Below are 25,382 nucleotides of genomic sequence, written 5' to 3' on the forward strand. Positions count from 1 at the left end.
CTGCGTGTCATCCGCAACCGCAACGTCTACCAAATTAAATTACACGTTAGTTGAATTTTTGTACGTTTATGTTAATAGAATTTAACATTTTCAATTGAAAAATTCAATGTGTGTCACTAGTGAACGGGCATTAAAACTTGAGCTGATATTTGTTTGGCTTCAGGTCCTTCGATTGTTTCGTAGAGTCCTTGTGCACCGTCGCGGTTGAGGCATGTCCCAGTAGAAGCTCCAGCAAATGACGATTGCACATCTCGGGCAGGGAAATATTGAGATCGATGGCGTTTTGCATAATTTCCGAACAGCCGCGTAAGTTTTTTCGCCAATCTGAAAAGTGTGTGAGTGTTTTTGTGGTTAAAATAAATTCCCAACAATCTGAAAATATCACCCACACTTACACTGATATTCAAACAGTCTGATCAGTAGAGGTTTACATTCCGCTTTCATATCGTGCTTCAGGAACAGCTCGATCAGTTGGTACACCTTTTCCACGTTGCTGTCGTACAGCAGTTTGTAGCTAAGATTCGACGTTCTGTTGAAGAGATCGTTAGCAAATTAATGATAGTTTTTTTTTGAATACCTCCTTGTTTTAATCGTACCTGCTGCCAACAGCTCGTCTTAGTGCGGCGTGTCGATCGAACAACGTTTTCGCTGCCTCCTGATCACTGTGCCACGTGCTCAGGAAACTCTTCTCCCACACGTAGCAGATCGGGAAATCGTGCCGCAATTCGATTAGACAGAATTCGCACAGATTTATCACCGCAAGCAACACGGCTTCGCTTTTCTTGCCGATCGTTTCATCGATCATCTCCAGTAGTATGTGGTCAATGACTAGCAACTGTTCCTCGTTACAATCGATCATAATTGTTCGAAAATTTTCCAGCGATTTCAGCGTATTTCCCAGTTTCCACTGACACAGGGCTTTAAAGTGTTCGAATCTCCCTAGGGCCGTTTTCTGCTCCGGATAAAGATGAATGTACAGTTCAGTCAACTGTTCTATCGTTTCCATTTCTTTCTTATGTGACAAATGTTTAAGTGCTGCGTTCAACACCGGCATCGAGGGTAACTTTTTATACTCCAGTATCTGCGTTAGTAGACGACTTACGTCTTCCACATTTTCTTCCTGTAGTGCCGTCTCCAGTAAATGATCGATCTGGGACACTTCCATTTGGCTAATGTTAACGACTAGCGGATTATTTGTTAGTTCATTGTACAGCTCACTGAGCCGAAACGAGGATCGTAAGATCGTTTCCGTCGGACTGCGGACAGCCGTTGCCATTTCCGTCGGCCCGATTGGTGCTGGCGCTATCGATTTAACATTCCGATGGCGACTGTTTAACACTTTCCACTTAAGCTTTTTGTTCTCCATCAGCTCACTGATAAAGGAATCGACTGCACTGATGTTGGTGCTTTTCCGCTGATAGCTGACCAGCCAGGACAGAATCCACACGTTCGGTACCGATGGGCGGAAGATGGTGGCGTGCCGACTAGCCGATAGCAGAGCTGCCATTATCGGTGGATATGCACTTTCTTCTTTTCCCAAGATTATCGCACAAGGCAAGGCGCAATTTTATTCTACCTGCCCATTGTTACGCAGATGATGGGCCAGGTTCGTTGTTTACCTGTGTTATTGCCTAAACAGATGAAATCAGCTGACAATAATTGTTGTGACAGCATTTGCGCATGGCAAGGTTGGGCCGCGTTTGTTTGGTTGCTGTGCAACATTTCAAATCGAAAATGCTAGAAACGCTTCAGGTTTGAAATAATTGAAGAGTCTACACTACTGTGTCTTCATAAGCTGTTCAGTTCTCATGCCACAATATATCAAAATTTCAGGTTCACATGAGTGTTGTCGAAAATTCCTCGCTTCGAAATCGATATTTGCGAGCAAAACTACACGAGACAACGGAGAAAAAATCTTATTCGACAATTTGTAAGTTTTTGACATTTCAACGTCGATTTCAGCTATTTTTGAATTCTCGTTGTCCGTGGCCTTTCTGCTATGGGAACTTTGCATCAATAAAGCCAGAAACAGCAGCATCAAACTTTACGCCCATACAAGTTTGAAATTTATTACTCTTAACTATGAAAGTCATTTTATACTGCTCCTCGTTTTCATAACTCTCCAGAATTAACATCACGTATAAAATCGACGAAACCTACGCCCTCTGACTCTGAAGCGTTTTTGTCATTTGGGTCACCCGTTTCATCCAATCTAAAAAACGGATCGGAATCAATCTTTCCTTTACAGCTAGGAACCACCGCTCCGACTCTTGCATAGAAAATTGTCATTTTATCGATTTCGTGCATGTCGCGTCTCATTTCTGGCTAGTGACGAAAAAAGCCAAGATTGTCGTAATTCTACGTTGTTCTAGCGCTGTCTGGTTCCTGCTCGCTGTAGTCTAGGGATCTGCTGGTCGTAAAACAAACGAAATAAGAACATTTTCACACAGCTACACTGTTAGCACAGAAACAGAAAGAAATTGCGTGCAGCACGGAGCCCGCTGACAGCGCACGGAAGCCCTTTTGTAGCTCGCCCGCTGTCAAATCATCTCGCTCCGTTCGACTGGGAAGGCAGGTACACAGGCCGGGGGTTTAACGCAGTTGGCGAAGGATAGTTTTGTGAACGGAAGAAAAATCTGGAAAAGACTTCGTACCACTGATTCCGGCACACGTACACGTGCGCATACATACGCACCGCATTTCCCGTGTTGTGTGTGTGGACATTTTTGCAGCCACCAGTTTTCCCTTTGTGTGAAACGTGCGAAAACGAAGCGAAAGCTAAACAAATATGGCTGCTCTGCCCCGTAGAATAATCAAAGAAACGCAGCGTCTGATGCTGGAACCCGTCCCCGGTATCAGTGCCATACCGGACGAACAGAATGCCCGTTACTTTCACGTGATCGTGTTCGGCCCGGAAGATTCCCCGTTCGAGGGTGGTCTGTTTAAGCTAGAGCTGTTCCTGCCCGAAGACTATCCAATGTCGGCACCGAAGGTGCGTTTCATAACAAAGATTTACCACCCAAACATCGACCGTCTCGGGCGGATCTGTCTAGACATTCTGAAGGATAAGTGGAGCCCGGCACTGCAGATACGTACCGTGCTGCTGTCGATTCAGGCACTGCTGAGCGCACCGAACCCGGACGATCCGCTCGCAAACGATGTGGCTGAGCTGTGGAAGGTAAACGAGGCGGAAGCGATTCGAAATGCGAAGGAGTGGACGCAACGGTACGCGAACGTCGACAACTAGATTCTGATTAACCAATTTCCTTATAAAACTCCACACACACACACGATAACTTTTTTAAAAAAAGAAAAACAATTGCAAACGGAAAAAGGCGATAGAAATAGTACGTGCGTCGAGATAGGCGGCCTCAGGCATCAGCAACAGCAGCAGCAGCAGCTCCAGTATCCTCCTCCCTACACAGTTATCTCAAGCTGAAAAAATAATGCTCTACGGGAGATGCAGACGCGTGCACGTGTGTTTCTGTGAGTGTGTGTGTGTAAGTGTGTGCCTGTGTGTCCACAGGAATTTCTAAAACTTGAACATCTCAGCCTCAGATAACTGTCAAAAATCTTAAGCGCGAAAATGTGCAAACAATAGAAACAAGGGACAAACATGCAGCATCCATCCACCAGCAGTGCACTGGTATTAGTAAGGAATCGAAATTGTTGAATCATGCAGTCGCGCTTCTAAATTGTACGAGCTTGTGTTTTCATGTCGATGCGTGCGTGTCCATGACTTCACGCATAGAACCAACACCATTTCGAACACATCGGCGGGTATGAGCAGCAGCGCTAATGAGACAAATAGAGAGAAAAACAAATCAAAACAACTCCACCACTCGTCGGTGATGGGAGCGAAGGCGACCCCGAAACAATGGCACCAACAGACACACGGCGGTAGCGTGAGGAAATATTCACCTTAAGGTAAATGCATTAATCGATTCTATCGACGTTTGTTTCTTTCATTGTCATGGGCACATGCATGTCATGGAGGGAGCGGGAGCGGGGAGCGTCACTTATGATGAGGAGAGAGTAGCATTGCATTGCGTTTTGGGTTCTGGGTTCTGGCCTTGTCCGGCTAACAAAGAAGGAACAGTTTTTCTCGAACGTTCGATTTTAATTTTGAATATTTTTATTGAAATCTTGCGAATCATTTTAGCTTTATTTTCTTTCATTTGGCTTCGAAACAAAAATATTCTGTTGAGTTATATTAAATTCCCTTTTGCTTAGTCATAAATGGCTAAAACCTAGTTCTACGTTACTTGTTGGAGGGCGCATTAGCTTCTTTACCGACTGGTGCAATCCAATTAAACATTGAAGTGTGCCATAAATATAGTAGGCTTTGACTAAGGATATATGGTTCATCAGTGTGTGAAGTAACGATCGAAGAAACCGTAGGCAAAACAGAACTATCGGCTTCCATTGTAAAGAGAAGTCCTATGGTGCGATTGAAACCTAGAATAGAATTATCTGAAACGACTAACAAACGGTTTGTGTAACTGTTGGAACAAAGCGGCGTGGCTGTTTAAGCTACCATGCAAAGTTCCCAATGTTCAGGGACGTTTAGCTGGTGGTACAAATAAATTATCAGTTCAAGCTGCTGGAACACACTGCATAACTATAGGCATATTTACACGTACACGGGAGATTTGTACGGAGATTGGCCCTTATCGTCTACGGATCATTACAGGGTTTACCAACCCTTACAACAATCATTAGAATAGCTTGAATAATGCAGGATTCACGATGGACTACATTTTCGGACTTGAACACACTTTACATCAGATTAGCTACGCTGTTTCAATCGATAAAATCACTTGCAATTGGTTTCGAAAGCAGTCAGATTTCCCTATCGACAAAATTGTCATAATAACCGCTATTAAGGGTTCTTGCAATTCGAATTTCTTTTAATAGTGCCTTAATAGGCAGATTTTAGCAATAGGATTGACCATTTTCCATGCCTTGATCATGGCTTCATTGGTTTGGATACGGAACGGTTCAAGTGTTCAAGTGTTCTGATGAGCTAAAAAAAGAAATTTGTGTTATGAATTGAAGCTAAAATGTTGTAACGTGTGTTCAAGTTGAAAATGTGTGTTACAATTTGAATTCTATTTTGCTTGTAGTATTCTAATGACTGTTCTATGGGCTATTAAATCCTGCACAGTAGTCTCGATAGTTTTTTTTATGTATGTTGTCTTTATTTTTACACAAATTCTTTTAACCTTTACAAACTCTTCTAATTCTAAAATAGCAACTACAATACATTTGGTCATTTTTTTCTTTTTAGATCAATTACTAAAACAAATGGAACGCGAAACAAGAATGCCCCTCTGACGAGTTCTCACCACATGGAGTAATTTAGAACGATCTGCTCTGCCAAATCAGGTAAGCGCCGCCGAAGGATGGAATCGTTTGCAAGAAATGGTAAAGAACTATTTGAATTTGAAGCACTGCTGTCTCTGGCCCCTCTAGATATCAATAAAATTAGTCGTTTGCAACATGTTGGGTAAATTTTCATTTAATACGGGCTATATGCGTTCCGGGTTTTGTTTTGTTTTGTAGATTAACGTGTCACTAAATCTCTAATGGAAAGTTTAAGTTCCATGTAGAATGGTAGCATGTGGTATAACAAAATAAATTAGAATTAAATATGAAATTGAAAAAATCGAGTGTGACAAATTCGCTGCTTTAATTTTGAACTTTTTGTTTCCACTTTGAGATGTTGAACATGTTGATCTAACGAGCAAAAAAAGATCTTAGAAAACCTGAATGTATGCAGAACATTTTTTCTTCGAAGCTTTGCCCTACAATGTCAAGACATCTTGCTGCTTACGAGGCGAAAAAGTAAAATAATAATATAGGAGAAATACTAAATCAAGAGTTCAAATGCTGAATGAAGTAATTTTCTCAATGCAGAATAAGCTCTCATCTTATCGTTGCTCTATTCCGTTCATCTTGTGCTACTACTGCATAGTATCACTTATTTGGGGAGAGCAGAATTAAAAAGTTAAAAGTATTTGTAGAAAACATCGTAGTCGTTACTCCTACTATTTACTAAAAAGCCTATAAAGCCTTAGCCGAACAGCTTGCAATTTTTCGTTCTTGGTTTAAACTGTTTCATTGGTTCCCCCCATTTTTTTTACTACTCATCTTTGGTAAGGTTCAGCTGGTAGTATTGTTTACCCTTGAATTGTTTATGGAGTTGATCCCGTGTATTGCAATCATCTTTTGCAAATATCGGAGATAAACGGCTAATTATTTTTTGGACAAACTCACTCGAATTAGATTAGATAAAGCGGAATGGGAATCGTAGGTGAAAGTAATTCAAAAAAGACACCAGAGAGCAATGCTGTAGAGCGGGTGAAAAACAAGCCAAAACTGCTGCCTGAGAACGACCCTATTCTTACTGCTAAATCGCCTGCATTGGATATGCCGAAAGAACACGAAGGTAAAGAAAACCACGGGGCAACACACACACACAGCAAAGAGCACGAACACTTTATTCGTTTTCTTGAATATAGCTGCAGATGAAGAAAAGAAAATCGCATACACTTACTATACAGCTCACAATACGCATACAACTCTCTTTCGTGAATTGGTAGGACAAATGGAATTTAAAATATCTTGAGGAAAAGGAAACAAATGCACTGAAATGAAACGATAAACATTAAGCAAAGGTAGAACTCGGTGGCAGGTAGGGAAAAGCATTAGCGTTACTGAACGCATAGATGAAAAAAACGGGAAAAGAGAAAAACTGGAAAACGAATCCATTATGCGAAAGAAATTATGCAACAAATTCAACAGCACAGATGTGCTTCGCTATAATATGCAAACAAAAAACGAAAAGTAAGAAATGATTACTATTATATGCTGGGCCACCAAGAGAGAAGCATTCAACTCGCAAAACCAACTCTATTTCACAATACACAGAATACAAAAAACAACAAGAAAAGAAGAGAAAGTAAAGAAAAAAACGAACACGCAAACACTCTACGGAAACAGTTGTATATTAGAATGAGGATTATAAATAATTGACCGAAAAACTAAAACCGATTGTGAGTGTTGATTGTATGTTAAAGGTGGGTGTTAGAAAATATTGAGAAAACTGCCTCTCTAATAGAATATTTACTGAGTAATGATCTCGATGGTCCAACAGCAAAAGCGGGGATATTCCTGTCGTGTGCAGAAAAAAAACACTGCTTAATCAGATAATTTGGAGCAGCTCATGGTCAAAACCGTCGATAAACTTTTTTCAGAAGAGCTACCGAGAGGTTTCACCTCAATAAACTGAGGAATCTGAGGGCGCTGTTCAATTTCAAAAAGGTAGCTCCGCACTCTTCTAAAATGTAAAGTATGTTTTTCACCAGGTAGCTCTACGTCCTCAGGAAGTAGCTCGTGATCTTCAAGCTCTACACACTCACGAACTAGCTCTTCGCCCTCTTCGAGCTCTTCTCTCTCACGCAGTAGCTCTTCATCCTCACCAATACCTCACGAAGTATTATCAACATTGATCAGAATTTGTAGATTGTGAGGAACCATTTCACATTCCTTTTTAACAATCTCAGTCGAAGTCCTTCCCTGAGTATAATAAGGTAATTTTACATAGGAAAAGCTGAGGTCTCCTCGTTAATAAGGTCCCGTCGACTACAATGGCTCCCAATTCCTATCAAGCGTAGCGATGGGAAGTTCCTTTTGACCCAACTAACTTTGCTCCCTTCTTTCCGAGCATATTGAAAATTCTCAATTTACGATACGACGAACAGTTCAACCGATAAGCTTTACAATTTAGCAAAATGAAAACTCCCGTACAAAATATATGGCCTGGCTGAGTATACAATCGTAGATCAACGCAAATATCGCTAATGTACAGTACAAGATTAGGCAAGATTAGACTCTGGTGTGCTGTTCATGTTATTAGGCTGATACCAAACGATCAATGACTTTACTATGTGTGAACTGAAACTGTTAATGTTTCTAGTTTGGTAATCATTTATCCGTGTTCTGAAGATGGAAGACAGACAACGATTGCAGCTTGCGATGCTGAATTGAATTAGAATAACGCCGGCAGTAGGGACGGAAATTGTTCTCTTGGAGCTCTCATTTGATGCTCTCAAAAAACAAGGTTGGTACTACTCATGTTGGCCTGCTCTTTTAAAGAGCACGTCGTCGTGACATGGCCCGGTGAACAATAGATCTCCAGGAAACTCGATCCCTGGCTGCAGCTACCCATCCGTGTAGGCACCCGATCTCCAACTTCTTGGTGGGGCATGAGTCCGGCATCCTCATAACAAGCCCCGGCCATCGTATCCTTGCGGTCTTCGCCAACGTCAGGATGTCCGGTTCTCCGTATGGCTCAGCAAGCTCGTGGTTCATCCTTCTCCTCCACACTTCATGCTCGAACATAATGCGTCTCCGGATTTCACTGCTTACATCGTTATCCGAAGTTACGACAGTCCCGAGATAGCAGAACTCCTCCACAAGTTTGGTAATTGATAGTCAATTATTGCATCTCATATTATATTGTAAAATATTCATGCAACTGCAGACAATCTCGACAATTTGATCCTTACAATAAATTGGTACCTTAACAATTTGAACCAGACACAAAACAGTGCGTTGTGGTCATTCAAAGCAAATTAGGTTGACGGAAACTATCCACTAGACAATGATTTAGTTACTGTCTTCCTTATCATGTGCTGTAGTACAGCATGATGAAAACAACTCCTCCCAGCTCCCATAAAAGCTTCAGAAGGTGTGTCGAAAATTAATTGTTATGTTATCTCCGACAACGTTCAAGAAACGGTATATATTCTGAACTTTTCTTCGCAAAACCAGTCAGTGAGGATCGCTCTTTGGGAACAATAGGGAGCGAAGTGTGTTTTAGGTAGAAAAATGATCCATACAATGACGCTACTAGTCACCTGCATTTGCGGTGGAATATTTGGTGCTCCATCCTTCGCTATCAATCCCATTATTGGAGGCATTGAGGCTAAGGAAGGTGCTGCCCCTTATCAAGCATCGTTGCAATTTGTTACCAGACAAGGACATAAACATTTCTGCGGTGGATCGATCATAGGTGATCGATGGATACTGACTGCAAAACATTGTGTAGTAAAGTAAGTAAAAAGGAATCTTAGGTCTCAATTGAATGGTTATCACTTTTCTCCATATTAGAACTAAACCGTACTGCGTAAGTGTCCTCGTTGGAACGAATGACAAAGAAAGGGGTGGAACGAGATACTCTGTTGATCGCTTGTTTCCTCACGAGTAAGAAAATGCTTTTGCTACAGTAAGAATGTGCAAGAAAATACTTCGCATAATATATTGTTTTAATGCATAGCTTTCTAGAGCCTGACTCAATAAACGACATCGCATTGGTACGTCTGGCAACGCCACTGAAGCTTACCAAACGGGTGAAAATAATTAAGTACTCCAAGGCAGTTGTTCCCGAAAATGCTACCCTTACAATCACCGGCTGGGGAGAGATGTTGAAAGGTGACGGGCGACAAGAACCAGCAAATAAGCTCCAAACTCTCAATGTACGCCACATTGCACTCGATCGCTGTAGGGCCATTTTTTCAACTCCAAATACAACAGATTCATCAATAATTAACGATTCAGATCTGTGCACCGTCGGGTTAAAAAAGCACCAAGGAACGTGTGCAGTAAGTATCTTCAAATGTTGTGGATAGAACTTTGACGAATAATTTACCCATTATTATTTCCCTTTCCCCAATCTCTTCCTTAGGGTGATTCTGGCAGTCCGGTAATATGGAAGGGAGAACAGGTCGGCATTGTTAGCCGCGGTATACGAATTGGGCATTGTGCTTTGGGATTCCCTGACATTCAAACACGCGTTCCGTTCTATCATGATTGGATACAGAAGACGATTGCTGACAACAGTGATTAATAAAGAAATAGAGAGAGAGAGAGAGAGAGAGAGAGAGAGAGAAAGAGAGAGAAGGGGGGGGGGAGAGGAGAGAAGAAGAGATAGATGTTGTAGCTGTATTTCAGGTGTAAGGTGTATAGCATATTAATGACCATTTTCATTTAATGGAATTGTATTACATTTGCACATTATATAGAGAAATTAATAAGAAAATATAATCAATACAAGAATACGACATCTATTGTTAGTTTTATTATAAGACATGTATAGCATGATCACAAGTATAGCCGTTTTACGAAAAGCTCACTGTGCAGAACACGATCGAAAGTATATTAGAGTACATTTAATTTTGTAGTGTTTAGAAATAATCTGTTGCTTACCCTGCCAGTCGCATTACAAAACCATATTCAGTTCATTGAAGACTTTTTAAATTTGAGAAGCTTAAATGCTTTTTCAGGTAAATAGTTTCCTGAAACGTACAGGAAAAGCACATTTACAGGGCATACACTACCCTGTTGACTGTTGAGTGTGGCTGTCTCATCGTGAACGCTCTCTCTGACTTTTGAAGGCGTTTTCTTCTATGTTGCCGATAATATAAATATTTTTTCTAGTAAAACATTATTTATGGTATGACGCTTCCTCGGAGAATATTAATGGTTTCTAGAAAAAATAGTCCAAAAACAATTTAAAAAGAAAAACGCTCTTATGGAGACGCCTAGTACTTAATGTATTAAGCTATTGAAAAAAATATGTGCATCTGTTTACGAACACTGGGCGATTGTTTGAACAAAGTAATGTTTTATTAAATTAGCTTAACTGTCTTTTAAAACATTTTCAAATTAATCATATTATTATTTATTGGTGTAAATAATATTTATTAACTAAATGGATGGACTATATAGGCCTCCCAATAGCATATAGGACCAACGGCTGTAGTACATAACGTAAAAATGAGATTGTGAAGCTAATTTCCAACAAATCGATCTATATTTTTCTGTGAAATTAAATGAAACATTTTGAGAAAACGTCCCTATGATTAGATAAATTATTGAACCGATTTGTTTAATATTAAGTATGACTGCACGTTGCCGTATTGTCAATTATTAAGCCGATTCTTAAATCCCTTTTCTCCTGCGATAAAAAAAAATTTGGCCATGTCACATAAGACCATTATTTTAATTAATTTAGTGTACGTAAAACAGCTCGATGTCATGATTCTTTATTTTTAATTTTAAAATAAGAACAAAAATTCTTTACAGTTTTGGGCATCTCTTTTTATCACCTTTGTTGAGGTGTTTGAGGTTGATGTTGGTTTGTTGGTTGTAAAAAGATTGAGGCGATTAGTTAGTCAATAAACGATTAAACTACCATTTGTTTGTAAACTGGATTATGTGGACATAGAAAGAGGCAGACAATTCTAGAGTGTTGCAGTCCTCTTTTACATTTTGTTTTGCATTCAACATTGTATTATGAGCAACGATCAAAGGCTAATGTCCACTAGACAATGTTTTAGTTACTGTTTTCTTTATCATGTATTCAAGCGCAGCGTGATAAAGACAACTCCTCCCAGCTGTTAGAAAAGCTTAAGAAGGCGTGTCGAAAATTAATTGTTATTTCATCTCCGACAACGTCGAAGAAATGGTATATATTCCCAACATTTCGTCCCAAAACCAGTCAGTGAGGATCGCTGTTTGGGAACAATAGGAAGCAAAGCGTTTTGTTTAAGTAGAAATATGTTTCACACACTAACGATTATCGCGTTATTAGTAGCTAACGTTTGTGGTGGAATAATTGGAAGTCTACCCCTTCCGGCCCAGCCGATTTTCGGAGGCACTGATGCCAAGGAGGGTGCTGCACCTTATCAGGTTTCGTTACAACATATAGGCCAACACTTTTGCGGTGGATCGATCATTGCTGATCGATGGATACTGACTACTAGGCTTTGTATAGAAAAGTAAGCAGCAAACGCAAACCGAAACTCACATAGCAACTAAACGCTTCAACCTTTTACTCAACATTAGCACAATACCATGCTGCATAAGTGTCCTCGTTGGGACGAATGACAAGCAAAGTGGTGGCTCTAGATACGATGTTGATCGTATACTTCCTTACGGCAGGTACTCTACAACTCAACATCTATGTTTCAAACCTAATTTTAACCTATTTTAATGTTATTCTTAAAGCTGGAACGCATCGATCGAGAAGAACGACATTGCATTGGTACGCTTATCAACGCCGCTAAAAATTAGCGAACGGGTAAAAATAATTAAATACTCCACGGCAGCATTTATTCCCGATAATGCTACCCTTACCGTCACTGGCTGGGGACAAGTTGATGCAGTCAAGTTCACAAATCAGCTTCAAACTCTCGATCTGCAGCATGTTGCTCTCGACCGCTGTAGAGCCATTTATGTTAAAGAAGGTGCAAGAAATTCGACATTGGTTAGCGAGGCAAATCTGTGCACTGCTACCCGTAGGAAGAGTCAAGCACTGTGTAGTGTAAGCTTATTAGTCTTTTTAATAAATCTTCGACGAATGATTTATCCATTTTCATTTTCTTTCAGGATGATGCTGGTAGTCCGGTAATATGGAAGGGAGAACAGGTCGCCATAGTTAGCCGGTTGCTAAAACAAGCTTGCACTCCGGAAATTCCTCACATTCATACACGCGTTTCGTTCTATCACGATTGGATACAGAAGACGATTGCTAACAACAGTGATTGATATGGACATACTCAGCAATAGCACAAAAAGACGTCGTGATCTGGTGGATAGCAGACAATGTGCTTTCGCCGAGTCAAGCCATTTCAAAGAATTTCAAATCGTTAGAGTTCGAGCTAGATTTTATAGCTAGCTGCTATAAAATTATTTGTCACGTAAGCCACTACAATGGGTCCTTATCATTTACTTATGACTATGAAATAAAGTAGATCTTGTCCAACTCCTAGCGAGACAAGTGGTGTTTTATCAAAAGCAGAAATTGCTGGTAAAGAGTAGCGACAATTGTAATACCCCCGAGAAAGCCAGGTTCGATGAGACTGATCTGTATGAAAGATGGTTCCGGCAAGGGTTTAGAAAAGGTTTGAACACATTGCCTTTCGAAGCAACACTTGGGTTTCAGACGAAGACGCTCCACGACGGGTGTCATATTGCACGTAATCAAACTGGCCATTCCTGCACTTCACCGTTACAGAGGGAGTGGAAGATTTTGTGAAGTAGTTCTCTTGGATGTGAAAAAAAATGCCTTCTTTCAACAATGCAAGCTAATCGGCAATTGCAATAGCAATGCAGCGCTCCAGAGTCCTTTCATATCTATAACATCATCTACTTCCATAATCGTATTATAGAATACGATACCTCTACCGAGACTGAACGTAGAGTAGTTACAGCAGAAGTCGCTCAAGGCTCGGACATTCCAAAGACTTATTTTGGGGAAGCTGATGAACGATGAGGTACTTCATTTGGAGCTATCTGTCGGTGCAATGGTAGTAAGATTCGCGAACGATTCTGCTGGTCACGGTAGAATGCTCCACTATGCTTTCGGTCGAGAGTACTATTCATCGATGATCAATCATATCGTCGATGATCGCCTGAGCTGCGCAAATAATGTCATGAATCTGCTCATTAGAATGATGCCGAATCATGTGGAAGCTCTGAGCAGTAGGCGCAGGGTTGGGGCAGGCATCATTGTAGCGCGTGTATCCTATGGAATTTCTATGTTTTCCCATCTTTTGGAACATAAAGATCAACGCCAGACCCTGAGGATTTTCTTCAGAATATGGGATCAACATGACTGACTATCCAACTACGTGGTATCGTGGTGTCGGCAGTCTAGTAAGCAAGTTCGATGGCCGGTATGACCTTAGAGTTCGTTACGCCAAGAAGAAGAAGTAAATGTCTGTAGTGCCTTCAGAAACGGTATGCCACGATTCTTTTTTTTGTAGTTGGAGGGATAATGGGGCCGCTCCACAGTCAAGGCGGAAGACACTCGGTGCTACACGCGATACCGAGACTCTGGCTTCAATTATAAAACTATTAAAGCGTTCGTTCGTAGTTTCATGTAAGCAGTGGCTTAATGAGTGAGAAGGGTAAGCTCATGGCTCATGGACGCGCCATCTCATACACAATGGCGAGTTTAACGGTAAGCAGAAAGAACGCCAGGTCTGCAGTGTCAATGTTATTCCATTGTTCGCTACTGTATGTCGCTTTAAATATTTTATAATTATTTTTAACAACAATTTAATGTCTGTCGTCATGTAACAAAATAACTGGACAAATGCACGCGAATAAGTTAACACAACACATAAACCCTTTATTCACTGTCTTATGTTGAGGTGCGCCGGAGAGAGAGTCCTTCGGCGATCACGTTATAAGCCCGAACCTAACGACATCTCACGAGATGCATGCACTCTTCAGTGAGAACCGCGATGAGTACAGGTTAGCTCACGAAGGCAAAATATTCACCATAACATAAATTATTACTATCTTTAGGCAAATATCTTTAACAATACGACCAAGCTGTTCCTAAAGATATAAAACGATCATTGCATCTTCACCCTAGTTAATAACTATTTTTTTATTTATATTGGACTTCGGATGAGATCAATCAAATTTCAAGCGTTGCTACTGAAGCGCCAAAAACTGCGCTTCACTAGCGCTTTATAGAGTTAAGTGACCTACCGTGGGATCACCCTATACTGCTGGGCTAGGGAAGTGATCGTACCGCGATTGCTGGGATCGATCGGGTGCCAATAAGCGGTCACAAGGGAGGTCATGTGACACATACAATAATAACGTTTCATAATACAGTGTTAGAAAATTAAGAATGGTCCAAGTGTTGTGCCAAGTGGTATTACATTCGACGACTCCCAACTAAATAGACCAGGCCGCTTCTAGCGTAAAGTATGCTATTTTGTAATTGCCTGTTGAGCTAAATCCCATACTAAACCTACTGATCTGCTCATATCATCTGCTGATGGGAGTGGCGTTGAGGTCAGAATATCTCCAACTAATTAAAACGCCATGGAAACTGCACTTTTTGACTGAAATTTTCAATCCGTATGTTCGGCTGGAGATAAATATTCTTTAGCACAATTTTTTTATAAAATTTCAATGAATTACCTTCATCTCTATTGCTTCAACGTTCTATGATCAATGCTCAATTCTATACTGGCGATGCTCAATCGATTGTCATCATGACATATCGTCATGATGTAGATGATGATGATAAGATTTTTTTGTGTACTTTTAATTTTAAATAATTCACCCGTTTCTTCCTCGGTGGCATTTTGTTGGTCTTATCAGATATGTTGATGGCTTGTTGGATTCCTCGAAATGCTCTTCGACGCCCCCACTTACGGTTTATTATTTTTTTTATTTTTTTCAAACCTTTTTTGGGGTAAGAGGTGGGACTTATCATCATCATCATCATTATGTATTTATCGAGGAATCAATGTTTCGATGGCAAATGTCCACTAGACAATGTTTTAGTTACTGTTTTCGTTATCATGTGTTGACAAACATGATAAAGCCAACTCCTCCCAGCTATTAGAAAAGCTTAAGAAGGCGTGTCGAAAATTAATTGTTATTTCTTCTCCAACAGCATTCAAGAAACAGTATATATTCTGAACATTTCTTCCCAAAACCAGTTAGTGAGTATCGCTGTTTGGGAACAATAGGAGGCAAAGCGTTTTGTTTAAGTAGAAAGATGTTTCACACACTAACGATTATCGCGTTATTAGTAGCTAACGTTTACGGTGGAATAATTGAAAGTCTACCCCTTCCGGCCCAGCCTATTTTCGGAGGCACAGATGCCAAGGAGGGTGCTGCACCTTATCAGGTTTCGTTACAAAGAAATGGCACACACTTTTGCGGTGGATCGATCATTGCTGATCGATGGATACTGACCGCCCGGCATTGCATAATAAAGTAAGTAATAAATGTAAAGTGAAGTTATTACATTTCAACTAAGCGTTTACCTTCGTTTACCTCCCAACATAAGGCACTTATCGACCCCCGTAAGTGTTCTCGTTGGTACAAATGACATTAAAAAAGGTGGCACCAGATATATTGTTGACCGTATCCGTTATTACGGCAGGTAAGAAGATGCTGTATGTGCATGAAACATTCACAAAATATGTTTTACAGCTTACTGTTTAACAACAGCTTTTTATTTAACTTGCTTCAATATCTCTACGAAGATTAAACGCGTCGATCGAGAAGAACGATATCGCCTTGTTGCGTCTGTCAACCCCACTGAAGCTTACCAAAAGGGTAAAAATAATTAAATACTTCACGGCAGTATTCATTCCCGATAATGCTACCTTTACCGTCACTGGCTGGGGACATATCGATGCAAACAAGCACACGAATAAGCTTCAAAGCCTCGATCTGCAGCATGTTGCTCTCGACCGTTGTAGAGCCATTTATGCGAAAAAAAATGCAAACCAATCGACATCGGTCAGTGAGTCAATTCTGTGCTCTGTTTCTCGCAAGAATGGCGAAGGAACTTGTCACGTAAGTCTCTTCAAAACTAGTTTCATAATCAGTTAATAAATGGTTTTCCCCTCTTTTATCTTTTCCTTTTTCCAGGGTGATTCTGGTAGTCCGGTAATATGGAAGGGACGGCAGGTCGCCTTAGTTAGCCGGTTGATGGAAACTTGCGCTTCGGGATATCCTGAGTTTGAAACACGCGTTTCTTTCTATCATGGTTGGATACAGAAGACGATTGCTGACAACAGTGATTAATAGATAGCGAAAAAGAGAGGAAGATATAGAGGAAACATAGTGCTCAGCTCGAACACAACACATGTCGAAAGGCACAACAATCTACGACGAATTGCACATTAATTAAACCAAAGTGGTTTTAAACTTAGACCACATGTTCTAATCAATTGTCAGTTTAAACTAGCAACATCTTAACTTCGATTTAATAAATTCGTGTTCACAATAATCCAAAAAGATTAACAAAGAGTAAAAAAACAATGGCGATGAGTCAACTCACATCGGCACAATAATCTAATTTTTATTGTTTAACCGAGATATTTTCAACAAAAAGGAATAATTTTCCAATGGAGACGCCCAGTACTTTGTATGATAAGGTTTCGGCAGCTATTCCTCTACAAAAGTTATAGAAAATGTGTGTGCAAAATGTAGTTTATCTCATGTAACCTACGAGAAACTCATCAGAGCGGTTTAGTGGTTGAGAAAGTAGTGACCAAAGAAATTGGATAGTCCGTCCTTCGTACAGGAAGGTGTTCCGGATTGAGTTCGATAGCCGTTCCAGTCGTGTGAAGTAAGGATGGGTCATGAGACTCTTACTACGGATCGACCAGTAGATGCAGCAAAGCATACGGTCATCCTGAACCCATTGCAGCTACAAGTCTGTCCGAACTAGGCTGCTCAGACGGAGTAGATGAAAAAACGGGACATGGGGTATTTTGAAGCAAGACAAGAATTCATATTACATTTTTCTTTAGTTTTCTAAATATTACAAAACAATCGTACGAATACAATTTTGCTTCGATGTTGTAGGTTTATTTTCTACGCTGAGCTCGTATTTAGCTGCTTTTTTTCACAGTTCACGGCTTCTTTGCTCGCAAGTAGCCGGCGATCCACTGCAAATTACAAGGACAACCAAATACGGGACAAATTGAGAATTTTCGCGGATACAACGGGACATCAACTTTTGGATAAAAACACCCTACTAGCTCATTTCTAACATATGGGACAAAATACGAGTGAGTTTTTTGAGAAAAGTTTCAAACTAATCGCAAAGCACAAAGGTAGTCTCCCAGCAAATTACGTCCTAATGCTGCTAGTTTCATGTTTTTAAATTGAATTCTTAAGTGTTTCTTAAATGAAGTGGTGGCAAATAACTTCGTTGTTCTCACCAACTGCCCTGAAACAACAACAAAAACGCCACGCATCGCGAATGTCTCTACTTATTACATCGAATGCATTTTCTCTTCAATTTTATTCAAAAAAACGTTACAAAAAAGATGTCGTTTGTCGACCTTAATTTTCACTCTGACCAATCATAAGCAAAACGTTCGACAGCAGATGTATGTAGTCTTCCTCCACCATCTGCACATACGACAGTCCGGTAAAGCGTGGCTCTTGCGGTTCGAAAAATATTGGTTCGTCTTCCGGCTCAACGTACGCAAGGCTTTTGCCATGTTCATGCAACCCATCATCAAACATGACGCGTTTGATGGAAGCGGAAGGCGAAGGTTTCAATATACCACGCAGAACCGGTGTCGACGATCTACCTGCCGCAGCAGCATCCTGACCATGACCCGCACCAGCGATCGGGCTCAACACATTACCACCGGCCTCTGAGGCAGTACCTTGTTCCGTACCACCACCGGAGTGTTGTTGCTGTTGATGCTGTAGATGCATTTTCCGCACAACATTTATACGCATCGAATGCTGTGCACTACTACTACTACTGCTGCTGCCGCTTGTCGTCGTGGTGGATGAAGTTTGCTTTTTCGTCGACTGCTGCTGGTGGGAGAGTTTCGATCGATCGTTCGGTGCGTCAGGATCACTTCCGTCGTCAGGCTGGGAAGCGTAAGGATCATTAACAATCGGTACCGTACCGTGCTTTTTCCTCGCCAGAATACTTTTTGCATCCTTTAGAATGCGTTTCTTTACGAAATCATGAAATATGAGCAGCTCCGTGCTTAGTTCGCGCTTGATTAGTTGCTTCTCGCGCTGGGACAGATTCGTGTCCTTCAGTGCGAACAGACTCTGGGAAGTGAGCAGCGTAAGGACGTACTCGAGACCACACACGCATCGCTTACTGTCCAGATGGGTGAGCAACTCATTCGACAGCGTAATTGCGTTGGTAGAGGTGTAACTGGACACGCTCGTCATGGAGAGTGTTTTAGAGAATTGTGTTCGCTTTCCACCGGTGCGGGACACATCGGATGAAGCCGGTGATGTTGCTCCACCACCTAGTGCCGATCGATTAGCACGCGATATTAGACCCATCGTTTGTGTACCGTCCGTTCCATCCTCATCCTGATTGGTTCCACCTTCGCTAGCTGGCAATTCATTCAGCGGCGTTTCATTGAAGCTGTAGTGTTGCTGTGAAACGGAAGGAAAAATTAAGAAATTCTATCCTTTTTTCCAAGCGCTTCCAAGCGTAAGTGAATACTTACCAAGTTAAGAACCTTCGTAAAGATGCAAACCGCCTGCAGTAAGGAACCGAAGCTTAGCTGCGAATAGTTGTCCGTACTTAGCTTCGGCGCACCGAACTGTATCTCTATCAGTGGACACCACTTGCTCGGTACGAACTCGACGTCACAGAGTAGTGACAGCAACGGAGGGCTAAAGCACATTAAACATTTGGCGCAAAGTGTGACTATTTCGATCAGACTGTTCATCGCACTGACCAGCTCGTCCGACGTGTCGATAGTGCTCGGATCCATTTCTAGCTCGGACACGATAAATCCGACATTGTCAGCCATACCTGTCGTAAGTCGCTTTAAGATTTTTGGCCTGTACAGCAGCGAAATGCAGTGATCCATCAGGAATTGGGTACAACGCTAGGTAAAAGGACAGAAAAATAAAGATTACGATCCGATTCTTTTTAAATTCCTGCATTTAAATTTATCTTACCATGAGATTAAGCAAACTTTGGCTGTGCTCTAGCCGCCATTCCTTCTCGTACGGTACCATCGTGCAAAGCAGCTGAAGTGTCTCGAGAATTAGCACGAAAGCGCTCGGTTCTAGCGATTGCTTGGCAAGCATAAGCGAATCCATCAGATACTCCTCGTGGATTCCAACGAAAAAGATAGCGTCACGCAGAAATCTGTACCCATGTTTGCTAAGCAGCGCTCGTACCAAGTGTATGCCCTTGGAGTAGATGGGCCACCAATCCTGCGTTTGCCATTGCTGTTGCGTTTCCTGCAAAGGAAGAAAGTTTGGAGGCATTAGTTTTTATTTAAAGCAATAACACAGGTGAGTTATTACAATTTAAATTTTGCGAAGAAGTTGGGAACAGTGACTTATAACGATTATTACTGCTTCGAGGTTTAGAATATCTTGCCTATGAACACGAGAAATCTTGAAACGAATTTGAAACGTCAGCAGAGACCATTTGAGTTTATAGTCCACACAATAGCCTGCGTACGGTGACAGGCAATTTGTAGGATTAATTCTCGACCGTTCCTTAGCAGTAAAGCTAACTATTCTAATGCGTGATTTTAATATGTCTAGTAAGTCATTCAGTCAGTCTGTCAGACAGTCATAAGTAGATCGTCAAGCCAAGAAGAAGAAGAAGATTAGAAAGGAAATGATCCTACTTACGTTCGCCATAACATACGGCCTCTGGAGCAGTTCCTTCGGTGGCAATAGCTTCAACCACAGATAGTCCCCAACATCGCTGTACAGTAGCTCCTCCGAGCATTGGCTTTCGGCTAGTAGAATCAACAGATTCAGCAGCTCCGTTACCAGCTTTCTTCGTCCATACTCCGGCAAAACCGTACCCGTAATGCTAAGCAACCGTTGAAACAGCTTGCCTTTTACCAACCAGCTAACCCAACGGGTCGAGTTGTTGGCTTGCTGTGTCGTATGATCTACCGGTTGATCGAAACTGATCGTCAGTTGCTTTAGCAAGTTTATCGCTAACAGCAGTGAATTGTACTGCTTTCCATCGATCGTATCGGAAACAGTTTTTGCCTTCAAACCATGTGCCTGTATCGCAACTTCTAGCGCATAGATTTCCTCCCCAGCAATATCCACAGCCGAGCGTGTAATTTCTGCCGCAACGGTGTAATTCTGCAACAACCGATCAGCCTGCAATTCGACCGTCTTAATACCAATAGCGATCAACGCTTCCTTAGCACGCTGATGTAAATCGCCGTAAGAAACGGCCACCAAGCTTAGCAACTTTTCCGCCCGTACCAACATCTCATCATCTTTCGCCGGATCTTCCGTGTACTTGTGATCGAAATCGGACAGTACGATTAGGTACAGCTCCGAGAGTACGATCAGCGGACGCATATCCTGTATCTGTTCGATACGTTCGACCAATGCCACTAGTAATCGTTCCGCTAGGTACGTTTTGCAACGTGCCGACAATGAAATGCCTGGCTCTTTTTTCCGCACGATCAGTACCAGCAGATCCTTGAACGATTGTAACCGTCCCAACCAGTCAGGTGTTTGATCAGTGCCGTCATTTTCTGCACCAAGGCTAGCATTGCTCTCGCTGCCAGTTTTATCCGCCATATCTCGTCGTTCTTTAGTAGCGTGTGGAAGATCAAGCACGATATCAACCCAGCGTGAGAATGTACCGTACGTTTGGGTGAACCGTTCGAATACTTTCGCCAGCTCCGGATCCATTTTTATTCCGGCGGCAGAGCTGACGCGAAACAGCTCAATACCCAGTATGTTAAACAGCTGACTGTACGATCGCATATTGGTCGCGATCTGCTCGCTAAACAGTGGATTACAAAGCGAGGACCAAAAGTTCGGCTTCTGTAGGAGTGTTTTCACCAGTGCTTGCATATTGTTTTTCCACAGTGCATGAAACAGTGACATAATGCGCGACAGCAGCGGGCTGGCCAGCTTGGCCGGATCGGTTGAGATCGCTTCCAGAAACTCTTCCATGTACGTCGGTATGCCATCGTTGATCATCGTTTTTGGGCGTCCTTTTCCACCACTGCCAGCTGCAGCGGCAGCAACCGGACCACCGCCCCCATCCTTTGCCAACAGTAACCGTCGATCGGTTTTACCGTAGTAAACCTTAAAGAACGCTTCCGTTAGGCCCGGTTGCTTGTGAACGCACGATTCGACAAACTCCAGCACGGCAAGCTTCAAATCATCGCTCTCGATTTCATCATGCAAACGCTCCAGAAACGTGTGCCGTATTTGGTCCGGCTCCATGTCCAGGCAGGCCAACAGAGACATACGAAATTCGATTGCAAACCGGCGCAACAAACGGCACGACAGGATGGGTAGCCGTGGATTAAATATGTTACTCATGTACCCCGTCACCATGGGAATGATGCGCAGTGTGTCGCGTTGCTTTGGTTGGGTGTAGATTGCCGATTCCAGAGGGGAAAGATCGTACTCTTGGATGTGTCGTTTTAGCCGTAATATCTGCATCAGAATCGTCATGGAGTATTGTATCATAAGATTAAGTTGCTGTTCCGGGACGAGCATCCAGTTCGATTCGCGTTCCATCACCGCCTGCAGATACCCATTTCCGAGGCCAACGATCTTTAGTAGCACTAAACCATTGTCACGATTTAGCAAGCTGTACACGCACGTGTTCCGCAGCACGTGCCGTGCATAGTCATGTTCTAGCTTTTCTTCGCCTATTTGTAGAATTTCGTATATGTACTGTACGACAAACACCAGCACCCGGTACCGATCGGACGCAGTTTCGTAGCGCCAATTGTTTGCGTGTGGTAGTACTTCACGCAGCAAAAATATTGCACCAGGTAGCTCAACGCCGAACACATTGTTCCGGGCGAGTTTGGTGTAGGTTTTAAGGAAGTTAAAGTACGCCATCAGTATCGGGTAGCGGCCAGCACTACGCTCCACATTCATCAGGTAGTATCCAATCAAGCTGGAATCGTACCCAACCCCATTGGCGTACTCTTGGTACGTTAGATTTGCATTATTAATCGACGGAAGTATGTTTAGATTGATGATGCGGTTGTAAATTTCCTGCTCAAACAGTGGAACCAGTGCGGTGCAAACGTTCATGCACTGAACCAGCAGATTGATCGGTGGATTCGGGACGGCTTTAAATTTGAGCAGTACATCGAACACCATTTCCGTTGGGTGTACCATTTCCGAGGTAATGTCGTACGGTTGCTGGATGCGTCGAACAGCCACGGCAAGATACTTTAATCCGGCCGAAATTCGTTGCACCCGCTCCGAGTTAAGTGTACTCGTTGCTTGTGCATCTTCCAGCAGTTCATTAATTTCGTGGTGTAGTGCGTTAAAATAATTGTATCCAGTGCTAAAATGCACGTACGTACGCTGGTTTTGCATATCACGCACGATCAGTTTCGTTCCACGGGCGATTGTAAAGTTAATCTTCGGCGAGGGTGTGTAATCGTGACAGAGGATAAACTCATCCTCGTTCGTTGTGGATGCTTTCCGAATTTCGTACTGATTACGGCCGGTATACAGTTCCGTGTAGACGGGTAAATTTTCCAACAACTTTTGTATGTAACCGTTTTGCGTAGAGCCGGCCGTTGCTAGTGCGTACGCTACCTTCGACAGGGGTGTAAATTCGACCGGGAAATGCTCGAGACAGATGTTGAAAAGGGCGCGTATTGGATGATCTTCCAATTTGCAAAATTCCGTCGCAATCGTAGGCGATGTAAGCAGCTCGCTAAGCAGATCGTATATGCTGTTATGGTGAGCGATCGATTCACCCGCATCGAACAATTGGCAGAGGAAGCCGAGATGGTTAAAGATGGATTTCCGAACGATGCGTGCCGTTAGGCTTTGATCCTTAAACATCGGATGGGATACGATCGCGTGCAGATACTCGAACACGCCCAGCTTTATGGCACGCGATCCTAGCTGCTGGTAGCGACGCGTCCTGTCCTCATCCTCCACCGTATGCGCGAGACGAAAGTTGAACAGCATCCACACAAGCAATAGTGGGCCGTGTTCGGGAAATTGATGCAGCGATACCATCGGTCCATCGAGAGCGGCCACCACACGCTCAATCCAGCCAGCATCGTCGAACTTTTCCGAAAGATCGAGCGTGCGGAAAACGAGCGCTAGTTCGTTGTAGGTTATGCGTTTTACCAGCTCGGAATGAATTTCCGACCCAGGGTCTAAATGATCCTGTTGCTTGCCGAACGAATGTTCGCGGAATAGTTTAAACAGTTGCTCCAACTCTTCCGGACTGATTCCGCTGTAGTGTACAATTAGCAGCAAAATTTGAAGTATTTCGTTCGTTTCCCGCAGCCTCCGTTCGGCACAGGCGGTTTTCGTTTGACCGTGCAGTATATCGGTGGGGATAGTTTTCTGTGTCGTGGGCGGATCAGCGATCAGGTGTGTTAGCTGAGACAGGTAAGATTTTCTGAGGGCCGGTAAACCCATCCTTTCCACCACCTCACGGTACTCCTTCGAGTACGGATGGGTGCCGGAGTGGAAGTATTCCAGCAGGTTTTTCATCACCTTCAGCTGCACCATTCGCTCGAGCGTGTGGTACGTCCAGATGTCGTGCAACAGCTTCACCATTGACGTTTCGGTGGAAATATATTCCGCCAGTGCGGTGGCTGCTCCACGATACTCGTTCACCAAATAATAGCAAAGTATTTGCCATGATTGAACGGCGTCGATGTCCTGTTTCAGATGCAAAATGCAATTATAGTTAACCCAAAGTAATGTGAAATTCTTATGTCCAGTGTCACTTACCAAGTATTGATGAAGTTTGTTTGCGAACGGTTGCAGCTTTAGCTGGTTTCGGTCTTTGATCAACTTCTGCAACCTTTCCTCCGATGCTTTGCTTGGCTTTTTGTACTGCAGTATCCCGTCCACCAGTTCCTTAGACACTTGAAACAATTTTTCCTTTACGTCTGCGTTCGGGGTACCGTAATGAATTCCGGAAATAAATTGCCACAATTTTCTCCATTGGCTAAAAGTGGTCGGAAAGGTAAAGGGAAAACGATACCAACGATCGAACGAGGTTATGTTAAGGTAAACAAAGCCAAATGAAGCGGTGTTCGCGCCCAGCACTTGTTCCCGTTGGCCGTTTTAACCGTTTCTTACATAATATCTCCATTAATATCGTCCATACTGAACACTGCGTAACACTAGGACTATAAAATATGAAATGTAAATTGATCTAGAAGGAAGTGTTTACTAAATAATGTAAGAAATGCACTACTGAACAGCACACAAACGTAGGATTCCCGGCAGCTGAAATTATTGAGCAAGGTGAATACAGGTGAATAGGTAAAGGTAGGAACAATTCATGACAGTTTCAACTTGAAAAATATTAAGGTGAGACTACACATTCGCACAAATAAAAAAAGGTTTTTCATAACTTATTTTACATAATGTTCAGAACAGCTACGTACGTGATTTTACAGAAGAAATTCAAAATAAGCACCCCCAAAAGACATGGCCATCTTGCCAATCCATTTTCAGGAATCTCGGTCCAGGGCAAACCTACAAGCGAACCTTCTAAAGAGTCTTCTAAACCATTGCTCAAAAGCTGGTTTTTGAAAGAAATTTTTGAAAAAATCCACCTGAAACGGGAAATTTCACACTTAAATTTTGAAATTGATATTTTAGTTCTCTATTGTCTCGCGTAAGTAAATTGTGTAAGCACCAGGAGCTCAAAAAAAAAAAAAAGAATCTGGTGTAGATTTGTATGCCACCAGATATGGAGAGACCGTGGCGCCTGCTGCAAAAAATCAAGATATATACCTAGGTGCGTGTACGGAGGTTTCACTGACACTTGTCAGCTGATTTTGAAGGCAGGCCCGTTCAATTTGCCGTTGCGT

The 25,382-nt window shown here is 42.3% G+C and overlaps 6 protein-coding genes across 6 annotated transcripts; 4 read left to right on the forward strand and 2 right to left on the reverse strand.

Moving 5' to 3' along the window:
- Positions 1 to 130: 130 nt before the first annotated feature.
- Positions 131 to 1,507, reverse strand: LOC126562370 (uncharacterized). The gene is made up of 3 exons (XM_050218846.1): positions 597 to 1,507; positions 396 to 529; positions 131 to 324 (listed from the first exon to the last, which is right to left on the reverse strand). Exons 1-3 carry the CDS (start codon positions 1,505 to 1,507, stop codon positions 131 to 133), a joined length of 1,239 nt encoding a protein of 412 aa, XP_050074803.1.
- Positions 1,508 to 2,751: 1,244 nt separating this feature from the next.
- On the forward strand, positions 2,752 to 3,308 carry LOC126563211 (ubiquitin-conjugating enzyme E2 N). Its single transcript, XM_050219839.1, has one exon. The coding sequence runs from the start codon at positions 2,789 to 2,791 to the stop codon at positions 3,245 to 3,247; it is 459 nt and encodes a 152-aa protein (XP_050075796.1). The 5' UTR covers positions 2,752 to 2,788; the 3' UTR covers positions 3,248 to 3,308.
- A 5,587-nt stretch (positions 3,309 to 8,895) lies between these two features.
- On the forward strand, positions 8,896 to 9,913 carry LOC126562873 (chymotrypsin-1-like). Its single transcript, XM_050219468.1, has 4 exons — positions 8,896 to 9,119; positions 9,178 to 9,270; positions 9,344 to 9,668; positions 9,752 to 9,913. The coding sequence occupies exons 1-4, from the start codon at positions 8,896 to 8,898 to the stop codon at positions 9,911 to 9,913; spliced, it is 804 nt and encodes a 267-aa protein (XP_050075425.1).
- A 1,712-nt stretch (positions 9,914 to 11,625) lies between these two features.
- Positions 11,626 to 12,615, forward strand: LOC126562890 (chymotrypsin-1-like). Its single transcript, XM_050219489.1, has 4 exons — positions 11,626 to 11,846; positions 11,914 to 12,009; positions 12,076 to 12,391; positions 12,457 to 12,615. Exons 1-4 carry the CDS (start codon positions 11,626 to 11,628, stop codon positions 12,613 to 12,615), a joined length of 792 nt encoding a protein of 263 aa, XP_050075446.1.
- Positions 12,616 to 15,598: 2,983 nt separating this feature from the next.
- LOC126562902 (chymotrypsin-1-like) lies at positions 15,599 to 16,638 on the forward strand. The gene is made up of 4 exons (XM_050219500.1): positions 15,599 to 15,819; positions 15,893 to 15,988; positions 16,092 to 16,407; positions 16,483 to 16,638. The coding sequence occupies exons 1-4, from the start codon at positions 15,599 to 15,601 to the stop codon at positions 16,636 to 16,638; spliced, it is 789 nt and encodes a 262-aa protein (XP_050075457.1).
- Positions 16,639 to 17,907: 1,269 nt separating this feature from the next.
- LOC126561291 (nucleoporin Nup188) lies at positions 17,908 to 24,693 on the reverse strand. The gene is made up of 6 exons (XM_050217328.1): positions 24,643 to 24,693; positions 24,289 to 24,508; positions 20,206 to 24,216; positions 19,516 to 19,803; positions 19,056 to 19,442; positions 17,908 to 18,981 (listed from the first exon to the last, which is right to left on the reverse strand). Exons 1-6 carry the CDS (start codon positions 24,666 to 24,668, stop codon positions 17,908 to 17,910), a joined length of 6,006 nt encoding a protein of 2,001 aa, XP_050073285.1. The 5' UTR covers positions 24,669 to 24,693.
- Between the last annotated feature and the right edge of the window lie 689 nt (positions 24,694 to 25,382).

The sequence above is a fragment of the Anopheles maculipalpis genome, chromosome 3RL (genome assembly GCF_943734695.1).
Source record: "Anopheles maculipalpis chromosome 3RL, idAnoMacuDA_375_x, whole genome shotgun sequence".
Classification (NCBI taxonomy): domain Eukaryota; kingdom Metazoa; phylum Arthropoda; class Insecta; order Diptera; family Culicidae; genus Anopheles; species Anopheles maculipalpis.